The 18,582-nt window shown below is 37.7% G+C and overlaps 2 protein-coding genes across 2 annotated transcripts; one reads left to right on the forward strand and one right to left on the reverse strand.

The window, feature by feature from the left end:
* Positions 1-125: 125 nt before the first annotated feature.
* Positions 126-10,934, reverse strand: LOC114359523 (chymotrypsin-like protease CTRL-1). The gene is made up of 9 exons (XM_028313957.1): positions 10,109-10,934; positions 7,464-7,522; positions 7,280-7,371; positions 6,816-7,003; positions 6,428-6,539; positions 5,626-5,807; positions 3,886-3,986; positions 1,848-2,030; positions 126-889 (listed from the first exon to the last, which is right to left on the reverse strand). Exons 1-9 carry the CDS (start codon positions 10,176-10,178, stop codon positions 779-781), a joined length of 1,098 nt encoding a protein of 365 aa, XP_028169758.1. The 5' UTR covers positions 10,179-10,934; the 3' UTR covers positions 126-778.
* A 1,878-nt stretch (positions 10,935-12,812) lies between these two features.
* LOC114359528 (uncharacterized) lies at positions 12,813-18,440 on the forward strand. Its single transcript, XM_028313960.1, has 14 exons — positions 12,813-13,331; positions 13,472-13,600; positions 13,700-13,836; positions 14,099-14,363; positions 14,498-14,527; positions 14,632-14,703; positions 14,869-14,895; positions 15,097-15,132; positions 15,243-15,299; positions 15,387-15,464; positions 15,824-16,024; positions 18,060-18,116; positions 18,200-18,301; positions 18,403-18,440. The coding sequence occupies exons 1-13, from the start codon at positions 13,131-13,133 to the stop codon at positions 18,245-18,247; spliced, it is 1,338 nt and encodes a 445-aa protein (XP_028169761.1). The 5' UTR covers positions 12,813-13,130; the 3' UTR covers positions 18,248-18,301; positions 18,403-18,440.
* Positions 18,441-18,582: the final 142 nt, after the last annotated feature.

Consider the following 18,582-nt stretch of genomic DNA (forward strand, 5'->3'; position numbering starts at 1 on the left):
TTTGGTATATCCGATCACATTCTAGTACCTACCAACGTTACATCTTTACGTCTTGACTTACTTTGAACTTTACATCAACTGCCGCTAAATTCCCTGCTAGTTCTTTGATATTATTATGCATTATCAATAAGTCCAACAAAATTAAGTTTATAGGTAATACCGGTAAATACGTATTTGTTAGTTGGATTTATTATTACAAAATATTTTTTTCGTTTTGCACATAAACTGTAATACTGATATTTAGTATCTTCTATTTATTTTTGTAGTTTCGACTAGGGTAACCTTTAAGGATTTGCCACACTGGACGCTGTCTATGGCCAGGCTGCATTCACTTTGTTGGAACTGCGCCTCGATTTCACTAAATAATATTTTCAACTGCAACACAACTGGACGACGAAAGAAAATCAGCTGTTTGCTCAAATTCGTATCGTAAACTATGCGTAAACGGAACGCAACTGCATCTTTGTGTAAAAGCTGACAGAAAGCTACTTTATCTCAAACGCAATTCAAACGCTTCACGAACATTTGCTGTTTTAGTGAAAAAATAAGGTGTTCGGACTTTTAATAGAAAGTGCTTAAAAACAATGTTTCGTCTTTGTGTGCAACTGAACTTTATCGCGATACCGAATTGCACATCAGCTGGAATGAATATGGACTGTAACTGGAGGGTGGACTAGAGATGAAACGCGAATGAATTGGAGACATTACAAATTAGCCCATCGGGGCCCTGACCGCAATCCGCGTCCAGTGTGACAAATCCTCTAAGATACGGGGCAAGTTATGAAGGCGAGTTGTCAACGATCCACTTGTAGTAGTGCGCGACGTTTATATACACGCTGGGCACTCCCTCGCTGCCGCAGTTCTCCGAGCCGAAGGATACAATGCCGACCTGAAACATTTTAATGGTTAATTAATAGAAGGTAGATCCATGGAGGGAGACAGACCCATGACGTGGAGGACCGACCCCAAATAAAATGGGAATAGGCCAGGCAAAGAAGAAAGAACAAGATAGACCCAATACACTGAACTGAATCCGTGACATTGACAGGGGGCGCCACCGTCAATACCGGATCGCTTGTTCCGATTTTTGCCATGTTGGAAACTATAAAGGTGATCATGGTGGCGCTCCCCTGTCAATGAGTTTGGTGGGACATTTCAGTTTAGGTTATCTATCAATAGATCATTTAACTATTTAGAATCCACTGCAAGTGCATGACTGTTCCTAAACCAGAGGGAAATGGAGGATTTTGACTTTTTTCCTACGCAGAACAATAATAGTATCTATTTAGGAAGTACTTTTTATCTAGCATTAATGTCAGACTCAATGAACCACCACGAGTCGTTTGTAATTTTTTCATCCTGGAAATTTGGTCCTGGTGGCGACGAGTTGCATTAAACTTTATCATAAAATCCAGAATATTCTAACTAGCGTTGAGCGCGCCAATTTCATCCTGACAATCAGGATGGTTCATGCCCGATGGTTCAATACCTAAGCAAAATGGTAATAAATACACCAAGTAATTTATAACTAACAGGCAGTCCTCAATCTCTTAACAGTATTGACCACTAACGAGATGTCAAATATCTTTAATTTCATATTAGGTCCGAACTAGACCGAAGTTTAACAACAGCTAGGGACTGGAATTCGCTGCCCGCCGCTGTCATTCCTGAACGCTATAATCCGGGCCTTTTCAAGGCGAGAGTAAATAGGCACTTACAGGGCAGATGTGTACCATCCTAGACTGCATCTCACTTAACACCAGGTGCGATTGCGGTCAAATACCTGCCTTGTCATGCATAAAAAATGTACTTTGTTTCCGCCAATGAGTTACGTTATAGATCCTCACCTGCACATAGCTCCCGTTCCTCATAACCATTAGTGGTGATCCTCCGAAGCTCGAGCAGGCGTCCTTTCCTTCCTCGCCGCCCGCGCATAACTGTCCCTCGTGTATTGTTACGGATTTTCCGAAGATGCGGTCGCACACCTCTAGGGAGACCAAGGGAACTTCAAGAAGCTGTTGGCGGCTCACCTGGAAGATGTCATCATCATCATCAGGTCATCTACACTCGACATCAAATAAATCGCACCTCCCGCGACAAGCATTTTCAAACGTATTCATCCCCACTTCTCACCAATATTGGCACCATTTAAAAGCCTAGTTCTACACTTCATTTCATTAAAGGATAGGTATTTACCCCAAAAATGTGTCTTTAGAAGGATCCAGAGTCACTTCTTCAAAAAATAGGTAGTTACGCTTGAGCTAACTTTTATGGCTATAAAACTGTTATGTTGGGATTAATCGCTATCCGTCTGTTAAAGAAGACACGTGTGATCATTATTTGGTTTTATAAACATAAAATTTGGTCTAATTGATCCCCGAGGTGAGCCCAAAGTGAGGTCTGTTTTCAAGTCACATTTATGGTTAATGTTAATCATTTATTAAGAAATTAAATGTGTTTTTCTTTAAGGATATTTATTAGGCTTTCAAATAACACCAATATTGTTAGGGCACCATGATTGTGTCAGAAGAAAATCTTTAAAGTTCACGTCGCGGAATGTGCGGTTTATTTGATGTTGAGTGTAGTTACGGTCAAAGTAATTTTGTGCAACTCAGCCTTAGTCTCAACTGCAGTCGCACGAACCCTCTAATTTAGTAGGGACAAATAAAGGATTTCACACTTCCTACGGCCTGACAGGTTCAAGACGTAAACAAAAATAATTAGGTAAGTACTAACGGCAACAGTGTTAGCTGTCTCGTTTTATCGCAAAGAATCACCTTGAAGAGATCGAGAGCAAAAACGGAAATGGATAGTTAATTAAAACTGTGGCCGATAGTAGTAGGTACTTTGTGAAAGATGCATTGAAGAATGAAAGATTCTATGATTCCAAACTGTAAGCCTACTTATATAATTCATTATTATATTTATATATTTTACAACATATGTATAGATCTGATAATAATAGTTTTATTTAATATTGTAAGTTAACCTTGATTATTGAATGCAATTATGTAATGATATCGACTACTTCCGTTTCTTTAGGAAATACTTCATAGTTTTGTTTATACAATTTATTAACGTGCTGTAGGTAATTGATTATTATTATTAAATTATTTATTAAATTATTATTGTAAATAAATACAAATAAATCAAAGTTATGAAGTATTGTAATTAATAAAGACAGTGTATTGATACCCGCGGTTGTCGATACTTCTGTGCCATGGCGGCATTCTTGTTCGAGCTGTGAAACGAATTGTATTGCACAAGAAATATACGAAGTGATTGGTGAATAACTGTGTTTGAGTTTCCACGTCTTCCATTTCTGAGGCTGTCTCATAAAACAATAAATAAGGATGTAAGATGTAAACCACCATTTGATTGCATTACTGATTCGCGGTACGAATGAAATCATAACCGGTATGTGATAACATAATAACCAGTTACCTATTCAATAAATGGCCAGGTAGATACATCATTTATTGAAAACGGAGAGTAAGGTCAACCTAATTATCTTCATGCATCATGAAATTCATGTTGTTCAATAACTATTTTAAGCCGCGTGTTTAATGTTTTCATGATGAGTTTTCTGCGAATATGGTAGTTTATGTGAAAGATTTTCCTGTAAATTTGCTAAAAGATCGTAATAGAAATATTTTGAAAATGTGAACTATTTTTATACCAACTAGATACCTTGATGTTTTAAGCAACATTTCAAAAGATCAGCAACTTGGAAAACATTGCAAAGTTCAATACGACATAGGTAAGTACAATGTAATAAACTGGACAAACAAAATATTATGGAAATAAGTAAACAAGAACTTCCTGTAAAGCTGAATTAGAGTCAAAGATACATGTATAATAAAATTTTCAATTTATTGTACTCACCACATTAGTCTGTCCATAAAGCGTCCCCCAGCCGACCAGCAAAGCTCGCTCGTTTAAAACCACCTCCGGATTACTGGTCAAGCATACAGGTGCTGCTGTCACTGTAAAAACACAATGAAATTAGTTAACATACAGTTTATATGTGTTAGGCCCAGAACACACGGTGAAATGCAACTGCAACGAAATTGCAACTTCTAGTTACTTTTGAGTTGCATCTAAGTTTCTGCCATAGTAGATTCCGTTGAGAGATCACACATGACGCCATCAGTTTGACCAGTTCAAATCGGTTTCAAACTGGTCGCGTCACGTGTGGTCTCTCAACGGACGCTATGGCAGAAACTTAGATGCAACTCAAAAGTAACTAGAAGTTGCAGTTTCGTTGTAGTTGCGTTTCGCCGTGGGTTCTGGACCTTACAGTCAAAAGTGCCTACTTTTGACTGATTATGAGTTTTAATTGTAACGTGTGCTTTATTATGTCATTTGGTGATAAGTTCGCAATGTCTTTTCCTTTCAATAACAATGATCCTATGATCAGATCTTACTTCATTAAATTTGAGAAAAACACACTATAAATTCGCTCAAATCCGATTCATTGACAACAATGATTCAACTAAATTAAATATCCCATGACCCTGGTAACTTCATCAATGTCACCAGCAGCTCCAATTATTCGATTATAATGCCCAGAGCACGGATGATGGTCATGATCCTGTCAAGGGCACGTCGGAAGCCAGGAGTCAGCTTCAATGACATTTCCGCGATGATCAGACGATGACCCATATTTCCGGTTTTTGGCCAGTTCCCGGAACGATTAGCATCAAAATGTTATCTACACCTGACATACAAAAGCTAATTGCGTTTTCATTTAAATTCTTTTGAATGCTTATGCTAAATCGTTCATACAAGCCAAAATTACATGTAACATAAAGTTAAATTGTATTTTTGTCAGTTCTGGTAAACAGGTCCCAAATACCTTGGCCGCCTAGTCTGGTCTGTGTATCGAATTGGCACCCTACCGAATTACTAGCCCAAAAGGTTCGGAATTGATTCTTGTTATCTAGAGGTCGGAATAAATTTGAATAAAAATGGTAAAGATGGTATGTATCACAGATCACAGACACTAAAGGGAGACGTGACAGGGGGGCGGTGCCAGTGTCGCAGCAATATGCCCAAAAACAGAACACATTGCTCGTGACAGCAATGACGACAGCAGCGACGTCATAATGTAAACAGTTTACATTGCTTGCGTAGTACCTACTAAAGATTATTCGAACGTTGAGTACTGATACCGCAGTGGATAATGAGCATATAATAATACTAGCTTTCCGCCCGCGGCTTCGCCCGCGTGGAATTTTGTCTGTCACAGAAAAACTTTATCGCGCGCGTCCCTGTTTCAAAAACCGGGATAAAAACTATCCTATGTTCTTTCCCGGGACTCAAACTATCTCTATGCCAAATTTCATCAAAATCGGTTGCGAGGTTTAAGCGGGAAAGCGTAACAGACAGACAGACAGACAGACAGACAGAGTTACTTTCGCATTTATAATATTAGTTGGGATTTTGATTACTTTGTGTGTGTGAATTTCTAATATGCTTCACTGAGTTTCGAACTCAGCGCATTGGTTGGCATCTCTCTATATCTCTATGGTATGTATAATATAGAGTATAGATAGTATAGAAAAATCGTAACAAAAAAACAACTTACCCAAAGTATTAAAAATTAAAGATCAAAGTACTAACCAGAAAACTTGATATCCTTCTTCAGCACGATCAGCGCTATGTCATGCCGGAATACCTTCTGCTCGTACCCTGGGTGACGCACCACCGACGCCACCTTGATGGCTTGGGTCGGGGGCGCGCAGAAGTATTCGTTGCAGTCGATACTCTTGGCGTAGTCCCATTCTCCGACCACCACCGTTGACCTTAGAACAGGGGTGTCCAACATAATTTCGTGGAGGGCCAGGATTTATATTTTTGTAACTATAGCGGGCCAAAAAATACCCAAAAGCGAAAGTAATAGTAAGCACTCTAGCATTAGTGAGGAGAGGAGAACCGCCGCGGGCCGGTTGAAATGCTTATGCGGGCCACATTGTGGCGTATGTTGGATGGGCCTGCCTTAAAATGATAAAAGTCATCTCATTTAATTTCTACAATAGACTTTTAATGAGCGCTTTTACTCGTCCACGTATTTCCTTTAATCATTTAACTCTACCACCACTTCGGGACTATACTTTAATGGGTCATGGGAAGAAGATAGTTTCTTTACTGTCTACTATGTTTAAAAAGTCTCTGATAGTCCGTTGGAACTTCTCTGTCAGATAGAGTTTTGGTTTCAGAGGTCTTGGATGCAAATAAAGCACCAGGTAATTTTTCTTTTCACCAACGCTTTTGCTTTAAAGTTCATCAAGTTCAAGATTATACAACATTATTTAAGTAATTAAGTAATATGTCAGGTTTCTCAACGTTTTAATATAGATCCTATATAGTTAAAATTGCAGGTTCAAAAAACATTACCTAGTTCTGTATTAAGTTAAAAACTTACACTTGATTATAGTCTTCAAATTCCGCGAGGGCGCAGTGAGCGGCCGTTAACACCACTTTCTTTGAAATAATAGAACCACTGCAGGCAAATTTCACATTTCCCGTGTCTTTGTCTAAAACAAAAATAAATTATAGCTAATAACAAAAACAGTATCACTCATCATTTCCTTGTTTTCATTCCTTACAGTCAGGGATATTTCCCGGCCTTCAATAAATAATAAATATAAAAGCATGAAATGAGCATTATACACAACACAAATTCAGTTGAAATGGCGATCCATTCAATTTGAGCTGTTTTAAGCTTTGCAAGAAAGTAGGATTAGTGCACTCTTACTTTATGGCTATTTCGTAGTTTTTCGTACATTACACTTTATCAAGAGAAGTCTTACGTTTGAAACCAATTCTAGCCACCCAAGGGTGTGCCCCAAGCCCGTTGTAGTTGATGCCCCTGACCATGCTCTGGCCACACTTCTCCGCGCCCTCCTTGTAGATCTTGTCACCCTCGCAGGACGGGCAGCAGACGTAGTCCTCACTGTTTGCATGGCCACAGGTCAGCTCGTTTAGGCGATGGAAGTACCTTTGAGAAGATCAGAAATCTTAATAAGATGTGATGTGGAAGATTCTTTAAAATAGGTTGAGTACTCATTGGTTGAATTAGGATATTTGGATTTAAGGACACCTACCTGGTGTCAGGTATAACAAAACACCCTAAAGAATCTGACCAGATGCTTATGTATGATAAATGCCACGTATGATCTATCGAACCCATCCATTATCGACCTCGTTGTAGATTGCTTAACTTTGCTCAAAATGATTCAAAAATAATTCTAGTCTGAAGTTAATAGAATCTTACCTGTCTGATGAAAAGCACGAAAAGTCGAACAGGTCCTCTAGCATAGGGCAGGAACTGATGGCCATGCAAGACGTGTAGGGCGGACATGGACCCTAAAATATACGTAAATATCATGTTTAATCAACTACGAGTACGTTGTGTATTCACGTAGTAAATTGAAATTGTTTTCAAGAAGACAACTTACTTTAATGTTTTCCGAATTTTCGTTGCTTGACCCGTCGAAATTCACGTTCAGTGTCATACCTGAAAATAAGGAAATACTTTTCGCATTCTACTTAAATTCCACTCTACCTATAGAATCTTTACATAACTTATAGGTGTAAGTAGGTACCTACGTATGGGCTTGTTCCTGACAATAATCGCACCGGAGAGGTGTGAGCTATCATATGGTGGAGAGACTTGGACGAATAAATCCAAGTGGAGAGAGCTAGCCCAAAATTTATTTTCTAGTGCTAGTGTCTTGTATTTTTATTTTTAAACTAGCGGCCGCCCGCGACTTCGTACGCGTGGATCCCGTTTTACCCCCTTTATTTATCTTACGCGGTTTAGTTTTTTTCATACAAATGTTTTTTCCCGCTAACTCCCGTTCCCGTGGGAATTTTACAATATCCTGTTGTAACTAAGCTTTAGCGCATCAGGGATGTTTGCGGATTACCAAACAGACGGGTTTAACGCCAAAATACGCAAGAAATCTGTATCCCTTATTACCAGGGTACGAGCCAGTCGCAACAGCATTCTGAGGACATCATCTTGCACTAAAGTGCTCGAAAAGACAAATCCAACGAACCCAAACTAGATGCGATTCCGCCGTTTCGTTTAGAAGTTCTGATGGCCACCTCGAGACTCCATCCAGCTCAATGGTACCATAATAATGCATTGTCATCGTACTTACATAAGTATACCAAACAGCTCAATCGGTTGTGGAGAACTGGTCTTAAATTCAATTGCAAGATTTGTCCCACACTAACTAACAAGCGAAGTGCTTGTAAAAATGGTACCTACGCATATCTTTTTTGCGACTAGTTTTCTTAGAGTTATACCATTTTGGAATCTTGGATAGTTGCGTCAACTTTATAAAAAACTTGCCGCAGAAGTGTTCATACTTTTTTTACAAAACGACGAGTCAAAGTGGAGTGAAAGTAAAAACCGTTCAAAATTAATTTTAAGGAAATATCATATTTTGATTAACTGTTGTGTAAAAACTGCATGGATTCTGGGGATTTTAAGAATTGGTGTGGACAGCATAAGTTGCCGATACAAACAAAAAAAACAGAAATATTTGAAAAATTGTGGCCGTGGTAATGTAAAATATCATAAGGGGTAAATTTTCGACGAATTTCTTTATTTATTGTGTAACTTAAAAAATAATTAAGATAGATTTTTTTTCTTATTTTTCCTAAAGTAGTCGTGACTAGGTTGTCCATCCTGCGGCGCCGGCTTATCCTTGAATTTTGGGACACGTTGTAGATGTGACCACGAAGTTTCGATTTTCAAGTAATTAATAAAATCTCGCAATAATTAGGCAAACCAATTTATGGAAACAGAACCTTATGATTATGAAATACAAAGCTTTTTATAGATCGCAAGTAAAGAAGATCCACATGAGCCCATTAATAATGTTTAAAACATGACCTTGACAACGCAATCATTATGGTTCAGCCATAATCGAGGCTACAGCATTGTGTCCCTGCAATTATTGGAACGTGATGCATTTTGCTCTCGTGTATAACGAGTCCTATATTATCTACCTGATCTAATTTATATTCCGCTGTGTCCATACATTAGGTGCGCAAGCCAAAACAATTTAAAACATTAGTCATTGAATTGAAATTATGAGTCTCATTGAAAATACTATGGAAAGTACAGAATTTTCTTGAAATTCATTACAGCATCAGCAGCGGCATCTTTGAAGAAATTATTTATTTATTTATTTATTGACAAAGATCTACCAACAACACAACTTTACATAAACAAGTAATGCATGCAAAACAAACAAATTATGACTTTATTTGTCCTGTTCTATAAATATGATTATCGAATGGTTTTTTGGAGAGGTTCCTAAGTAACCCTAAATTAATTAGATTTTAAATGAGAATGATTCCTAAAGATGTATCAAGAACTTGAGAGAAATACGCCCGTATTCACAAACGATGCTTGCTTAAGTGAAGCAGCAAATCGAACACACAGCGTTGAATAGAGCTCTGTGATTGGTTCGTGTGTCACCCTGTGCATGTACGCGCGCGCACTGTGAGACCTCACAGTAATGTTTGTAAATACGGGTGACAGAGCAGGTGCGTGTATTCTTAGAAATCTTATAACAATCGACTGATTGCGGCAAACTAAGTATACCTATTATGTAAAAACGCGGTGGATGCCCTATAAGAGTGATGTCGATATCCTCACTTTTTGCCGAGTAGGCGTAAGTGTTCGTAATTACGCAGTTTACGCACACTTTTTACTATGGAGTAGATACCTAAAAAGAAATGAAGACAACGTCCGAGAAAACTGTTAATTTGTAGATACTTAAATAATGTTAGCTTTAACTATGTCTGTAAGGACTAGGATGCGCGCCTATGATAAAATCTTATTGAGGCATCTTAGATGATAAGCTCTATTCGATAATGATAAGATGATAAGATTTATTTATGGTGCATATCCTAGACCGGCTACTTATAACTATCTTTACGAACAAAAGTGTAGTCTTAAATACCTACGAACACCTAATGATCTAAGTAGAGTGTAATTATTTAAAAGATGTTTAATTAAATGTTATTATTGTTCTTTCAAATAATAACACTCTACTTTATTTAACTAACTTAAAGCACTTACTCCCAAACTGTGCATTAACAGTCCAATCAACACACAAACACAGAAGCACAAAAACTCTAGCGCACGTCATGTTTTAGTCTTTATTCCACTGAACTTAAAGCTCACTGACATAGCACTATCATAGCCGACGGTTTAATTTTAATGATATGCTAAAAATGTGTTGGGTGTTGCGTCGGGCCGCGCAACAACAAAAATGATACGGTACAAGCGCACGATTTGACCGCTTAGGAGCAGGGGCGGTCAACATTCCGAGGTAGAGCATAAAAACCATTTTTTGCTGATGACTCTACCATCAGTCGCACGATAGAGGTAAATGAGTACCTATACTATAACTTAGTTTTCTTTTTCCTTGTTGCTAACTAAGTACTGTGTATTTTTGTATTTTATCATCATCATCATCTCAGACATAGGACGTCCACTGCTGAACATAGGCTTCCCCCGATGCAATGGGTGGACGTCCCACGCTGCGTTTTCCGGTACGCAGCCTCCACTATTTATTAGTATTTAGTAGTTTTTAATTCAGTATTTTACACTTATTAAAAACTACCGCAAATATGTATCATCTTCTTTAGTAATACTATACAAATCACAAAAATAGACTTATAACGGGAGACCACTCACAGTTTCACGGATCTGAGTGTTTGACCTATTTTAACAACTAGTTTTTGAAAGAAAGAAAGAGAAAATTATTATTTAGTACCAAGTAAAAAATGTAATATTCTCAAAAACATGTGCCACAAATTGTTGGCAACACCTGCGCCGGTGAGTCACCTGCAATCTCGATCGAAGCGGGAGTTTATTACAGATCGGCTATAATTAAGTTAATATTAGTTTAAATTAATTGTGTAGCATACAAAAAAATTGGTTGAATGGTCAAAATGATTCAAAAATAATTCACCTCAAATTGGTCACCTCAAAACCCCGTCATTCATAAACCGATTTTTATTGAAATTTATTTTTATTTGCTTAAAACTTATTACAGTAATTTTAAAATAACTATGCTTTAGATGTTGATAGTTTGTCCGAATAAATATGAAGTATGAGAATGAGAACCCAGTTGCATCAAAGTAGATTAAATGATAATTAAAACAATGAAATTGCAATTATTTAAAAATTTACTCAAAAGCTTGATTTGACGCTGTAAACTTATCTTTTCAAAGACCAAAAAACTTACCTAAACAGTGGAAAATTATTAATTTGAAGCACTCTACATTAACTACTTAGGTATCTGTATAATCTAGGACCCTATGTATGTATTCAAATTAATAAACGGTTCTACTGTAATAAAATGTATCATATTAAATACCTTTAAATAAGGTGCAGTAAATGACTGCTCTTAATTATAGGAATAGAAAAACATGGTAAGTCGTAGTAGTTGGCGCACCGGGCTACAGTGGAAGTTGCCGGTAAAAATTATCTTGTTAAAGTCAAAAATAGCGTACGTGGTCAATTTCAAAGTAACCCGTACATCGGTTGATCTAAATAGGTTTTTTCACACGAATCCTTTGTTAAGTTTTTGCGGTATCTGATGTCATTCACACCAAGAGGGGGCAAAAGAGCACCTCTACAGAATGATGCCCCTTGAATATTCCAAATGAATGATGAATTTTGTTACAGGTAGGTAATTGGCTTTAATTAATGTCATTCTAAGTCCTCAATTAACTACAATAGATCAATTCTTTCCTCCAACCAGGTAAAGGGCGTCCATCCAAACGACCATATAATTACAATTTGAAACTGTGATAATAGTGGTCGACTGACGAAATTCCGCACTGTGCAGTCACAGTGTAATTATGAACTGCAGGGCCATATTAACATTTAATGGATTTTGCGTTAATCGGAATCACTCACGTTCTTTGATAGGCATACGAATACTATAGCTTTAGCGCATTTACTTCAAATTGAACATTTTGTTTTGTCAGACACTCATTCTATACATAGAATTATATTGGTCACCATTACAATGGTGACTGAGCTTCTTCTGCCACATCCTTCTCAGGACCTGCAGCTCTTGTTGACCCTAAGTGCTATATTTGAGCATGTATAAGTGCCCTGGAGAGGGCCTAAGTACTGAATTTTTATTTTATTTTATAAAATACTATCTGCGCCTACTGGTTCCATATATGCTGTGGCATAATCGAGTTCCAACACTCTATTATCAGATTAGGAAGCAATATTTTGTGGGAAACAATGGCCGTCACGGTGACCGCAGGTCGACAGCCTGTGGCCTGGAATTGTTATAATTCACTAATTGCGAGCCATGGCTTTGTAATTTTCGGGAAGTGTCGAAATTAATTTCGCTATTAATCCATGCCCCACTGCGGATATGCTTTCTGCATTATATTCTGAGCTAGTTGATGGTTAGTCGTTAGAGCCTATGATAGATACACTACTGTTCGTCTAGGGCAGTGTTTTTCAACCTGTGGGTCGCAACCCCCTGGGGGGTCGCAAAGTCTCTTTAGGGGGATCGCGAGAGCTCGTAAAACTACCTCAGTAAAAAATTAGAGAAGTTTTAAAGCTACATTTGAATCTACATCCGAAATCTAATTATGCAAATGCATAAATGTTGTATAGATTAAAGAATTCGGTCCCTACAACATCTTTGTAAAAGGCATGAAAAAAAGCGAACGGTCGGGGGGTCGCAAAAAAATTTTTCGTACTAGGGGGGTCGCGTCATGAAAAAGGTTGAAAAACACTGGTCTAGGGTATGACATCATGAAAGGAAGAGCTTTGAAATAGGAAAAATTTGAGAGCATAATAATGGAGACAAAATATTGTAAACAACCTTTTCACATACTTTCTATGGAAAACCTTGACAGTAGACAACCTGAAAGAATGTCAAAAGAAACAAAACCAACGTCATTTCAAACCATTGTCATTCATTTCAACCTAACCATGGCAAAGTAAACACAAAATCTTTAGCAAATTCGATCACCAAACCAATATTCTTGTGAACAAAACCCCCAATCAAAGTTATGATGAAGCCTGTATATTTGGAAACGCTGACAGCGATCAAACTCCCATGATGAACCGGCCCGAAGACCAGAACTGGATGGACAATCTTGAGGGCATGTGTATACCCGAGGGTACGTTGAAGTTGGCCAGCAGTGCCTCGGAGCAGAACGTGTATTTCACCTACGTCTGCTTGGTCAACGATCTGAACCCAAACAACCTATCGAATCACCGACCCTCGTACCGGTACATTGACGGAGATCTTGAAGAAGTGAGTATACTACGAGAGATTTTAACAGAATTTCTTTGGATAATAATATTCATTCAACTGTCTTCAACAGTGTGTTAAACTTTTCTTAAAAAATCTACGTACCTACAATATTTTGTTAATTTCTGAAATCTAAAACATAGGTTGATCAAGAAGATGTGCCTATCAGAGTGGAACGTTCAAAAGCTCTTCATGAGTTGGTCGAAAGCCACCGTAATGATTACGAAATAGAAGAAAAGAAATACACTGGTGCTCAGTCATCTACTGCTCATGTAAGTAAACTATGTATTTCAGAAATTGTGGACCAAGAAAAGTTAAAGAATTCAAACCTGACTTTAGCCAATCATTAAATTTCAATTCCCCATTTTCAGCAAACCACAACATCATTTGAAAGTGACACATCAGAAAATGAAGACACAATCAATTTCAACACTGCCAACCCAAACGTTCTTAAATTAACCAAAATGAAATGGCTGACTGAAGAGCAAGAAGGATCTCCAGATTCCAGGTGAGTTAATATTCAAAATGGTAGGTTGTGTACGATTTCCTAGTCACAGTGCGTGATGTCGTTGCAGAAATGTAAACGCACTAACTGGTGCAAATGTAGGAGGTAAGAGAAGACGGCATAAATTGAGATGGACGTAGATTGAAGGTAACTCTAGTTTTGGTAATTTAAGCTTTTTTCTAAAATGTATAAAATCGACCCTATAAAAGGGTAATCCTTATAAAAATTATAATGGACGTTTCATCTAAGTCCTACATTGTTTCAGTTCACCATCGATCTCCCCCAACATGTCTTCCACAAGCACCTGCAGCCGGGAGTCTGATGACCACCTCTCCCATACCAGCGTTGGAGACAAGTACCTTTCCACCATCCTCCGCCTTGATAGAGAGCATAACATGTTTGGCCTGTCGAACATCGCAATCGTGGGGTCCAGACCTTCGAGGAAGATGAAGAAAGAGGATGACAAGCCAGTGTTCCCTCAGACCGCGATCGTTCAAGTCTGCTGTGGTACTGGTTGCTGCAGACATAGGGTAAGAATAATCCATGCGCCATTGGTGGCCCTAATATTGACCTTTTTCTTTGTTACGAGTACGAGTGATAGATGAAAGACTGATCCTCCGTAAGACTCTATTCTTACAATGTAACTTATCTGTTTCTTTTTCAGAGCAAAACAGATCTGCCCTCATCTCTCAAGGTCAGTATTTGCTACATTGCCCACATTAGAAGGTGTTATCCTTTCATCATTTCCTTATTATTTGGATTATCAACAAAATCATCAATCGTATTTTCATATTTCAGTGCGGAGGATGCAAAAGCTGCTGCGTTGATCCCTTTTGTCCAACTTGCATTGGGCCATGTGATCCACCCTGCGTTAGTAACTCTTCATTTCATAATATTTGACTTCTTCTTATTCTTTTTCTGCATTTTTTTTATACACTACGAGGAAGCTCTTGGCCTGTATCTCACCTGATGGTAAGTGATGATCAGGCCGAAGGTGGAAGCATTTTAACAAATACACTGTCTTTATTTTTCCAGAGTGATCCATCACCATGCCCACCAATGGTAAGTTGAAAACATTATAGGTAGTTTAGTAGTTAGTTTGTGAAACCATATAATCCATTTCACGTACGTAATGGAATTCATTTACAGTTCAACTACCTATACCTACCATAGGTACAGTTTCGTGCTTTATTTCTTTTTTCGCCAACATTATAGCGTCACTATAAAAACTATAAATAAAATGAATAAACCATTGTTTTGCAGTGCTCATCCTGCCCAAGAGGAAATTGTACCTGTAAGGTAATAAAAGCATAACAATTCGTTAATTGTTATTTTAATGACCAAAATTAATAGTAGACAGGCTAGATCATAAATTTACAAAAGCATTCAAAGGAAATAATATATTTCAGATACCTTGTCCACCTTCGAAGTGTTTCGTGGACTGCACTACGTGCTACGGCATGAAGGTAACGAAAGATAAAGTTTTATCTAGCTCTACATTGTCAGGAATTTCTATGTTAACTACGGATCTTTCTTTTCACTATCTTTTGCAGGTAACGGTACATCGAAAACCCAAGTTCGATCCCGTCCAAGTGGAACTCACTCCACGATCTAGCTGCGTACTTCATAAGGTTCGTTTTTAATCAAATGATCGAACTAGACTCTTACTTGGTAGAGTTTGTTGGTACTACCAGTAATAATAGCATCTAGGTATGATCATAATGTTTACTATTTTTAATGCATCCACGAATCACCATAGCAAGCAGCGGTCATTTGAGACTGTATTATTTTCTTTTGAAATAGCGAGCAGTTGGCACCATAGATTAGGCGAGTAAAAATAATTTATTTGTCTCTCACTACTGGCTATGATAATGGCGCCAGCTAGTGATCGCAAATAAGTCAGCTTAGGTCACTGCCTGTAAAAGGCTTGGGGAATACGCTTGCCTGCATTATGTCCAGATTGTTCTAATCATTTCTACGTTTGTCCCAGCCGTTCGCAGCGCGCTCATGCCACCACCTACCCCGCTGCATCCCACCCTCCTCCTGCTTCCCGTACCTCATGCCGTGCTTCTGGCCCGCGAGACCCAGCGCTCCCTGCAGCGTGCCAGCTCGGTGCTTCCACAACCCGCCCTGCTTGGCTCCGAGGAAGAAAAGACCGCCTGGACAGAATATGCCGACGACTTGCCCTCCTGTGAGTGTCAAATCAAATCAAAATCTCTTTATTTGCATAATATCAGGTAACATGAGTGGTGATAAGTGGTTTGGTAGGTTTCACTGATATTTGCTTGAAATAGGAAGCGTGCAAATATTAAATATGTCAGACTAGGTTTTTCATTAACAGATCGTTTAGTTACTCTCCAATTTTGGGAGGATTTGGCTTACACTACCTACTGTGAAAAATATTAATACTTCCATAAAAACTAACATTCTAACTAATTATAGCTTGACAAATTACGTATCGAAGAACCATTCATTATCTTATTACCTACTATAAAATCTATGTATGAAACAGCTACCGTAGTTACCAATCTGATAAAGACGCTACTAATTGAAAAGTTTTTGTAGCCTAAAAAAGTTTTAGTCCAGTCATTTAAGCTTAAATTAGGTAAGAATCTCGGAATTAGAGATACCCAGCTGTAAGTCTGTAAATACTTGTATATTGACACCCTAAAAGTTGTCTCAAAACCTACATATGGTAGGGTGTAAGCAACTATTAAATTTTAAGGTCAAAGGTCACAAAAATCGGTTTTTTGCGCTTTTTTTGGAAATATCTCATTTCCTATGGGTTTTTTGCTATTTGTATTTATTATCAATATTGTAGAATACTAAATTCTCTACAAATTTTGTTTAAAAAATTTTTTTATACGGTGAACCGTTTTCGAGATAGAGGGCGGAGAGCGCGCGGTCACTGCATCACTTCAGGTCAACTTAAGCGGTTTAGGTTTTTCATACAAAAGGATTTTCCCGCTAATTCCCGTGGGAATTTCGGTAATTACTTGTTGTAAATAAGCTTTAAGTTTACTAAGGTACCTACATGCCAAATTTCAAGCGTCTAACTTCCGTTAAGCGTTTAGATTTTTCATACAAAAGGATTTTCCCGCTAATTCCTGTTCCCGTGGGAATTCCTAAGTAAACTATAACCTGCCCAGGTGTATGAAGAATAATTGTACCAAGTTTCGTTAAAATCCGTCGAGTAGTTTTTGTTTCTATAAGGAACATACAGACGGACAGACAGACAGACAAAAATTTTACTGATTGCATTTTTGGCATCAGTATCGATCACTAATCACCCCCTGATAGTTATTTTGAAAATATATTTCATGTATAGAATTCTGTCCGTCTGTATGTTCCTTATAGAAACAAAAACTACTCGACGGATTTTAACGAAACTTGGTACAATTATTCTTCATACACCTGGGCAGGTTATAGTATACTTAGGAATTCCCACGGGAACAGGAATTAGCGGGAAAATCCTTTTGTATGAAAAATCTAAACGCTTAACGGAAGTTAGACGCTTGAAATTTGGCATGTAGGTACCTTAGTAAACTCAAAGCTTAGTTACAACAAGGAATTCCCGAAATTCCCACAGGAATTAGCGGGAAAATCCTTTTGTATGAAAAATCTAAACCGCTTAAGTAGACCTGAAGTGATGCAGTGACCGCGCGCTCTCCGCCCTCTATCTCGAAAACGGTTCACCGTATAAAAAAAGTTTTTAAACAAAATTTGTAGAGAATTTAGTATTCTACAATATTGATAATAAATACAAATAGCAAAAAACCCACAGGAAATGAGATATTTCTAAAAAAAGCGCAAAAAACCGATTTTTGTGACCGTTGACCTTGAAATTTAATAGTTGCTTACACCCTACCATATGTAGGTTTTGAGACAACTTTTAGGGTGTCAATATACACGTATTTACAGACTTACAGCTGGGTATCTCGAATTCCGAGGTGAACTTACTATAATGACTGGACTATTTGCTAGTAACTTTGCTAGGCCATTGACACGTTACTCTCGCGCGAAGCGTTGAGATGTAACACGATCAGGTACTTAAATGTAACACAAGTTACAGAAGCTACTTACCTACATTACAAACAAGTCTAGAAACATTATTCACTCGTGAAAAATATTAAATGGATCACATCTCCTTTGCAAATTTTCATTTTGTCAGACAATGTTGAAGAATTTGCGTTTAGTTAACTTAATAATTATTCTTCAATTTTCAGGGAAAATGTGAGGATGCAGCCAAAGGCACCAAGTGCCCTAACCAGTTATGCCCTGGGGTAAATATTATTTTTTATTAGTATTGTTGCAATTTTTTACTCCAGTTACACCTACACCTAAAATAATTGTGTAAAAATTACAGAAAAGTCCCCAATTCAAGCAAGGCCTAGAAAGCAAATTCGGGAAGTAAAATGAGATGGTGAATTCTGAAGAAAATATTCAAGAAGCCGTATATTCTGGAAAAGTAAGTCGTTATTGATATTCGATCTCTCCCTATTTCTATTAATATCTTAAAATACATCTTACCTTTTGTACAAACTAGATCCAATAATATTGTTGTCGCAGTGTGATAAATCGTCGCAAAGTGGATTTCTCGGTGAAGAAAAAAAGAAGAAAAAGAAACATGTTAGTACAAATTTCATAAATAGTAAATGAATTTATCTAATGTAAGAAGCATTGAAATCGCAAATAAAAGCATAACTTACTTTCCTTCTGGCCTTAAATTCCCTATTAACTTGTATCTAG

Source organism: Ostrinia furnacalis, unplaced genomic scaffold, assembly GCF_004193835.3.
Source record: "Ostrinia furnacalis isolate ACB-3 unplaced genomic scaffold, ASM419383v2 OfSCF4444, whole genome shotgun sequence".
Lineage (NCBI taxonomy): Eukaryota > Metazoa > Arthropoda > Insecta > Lepidoptera > Crambidae > Ostrinia > Ostrinia furnacalis.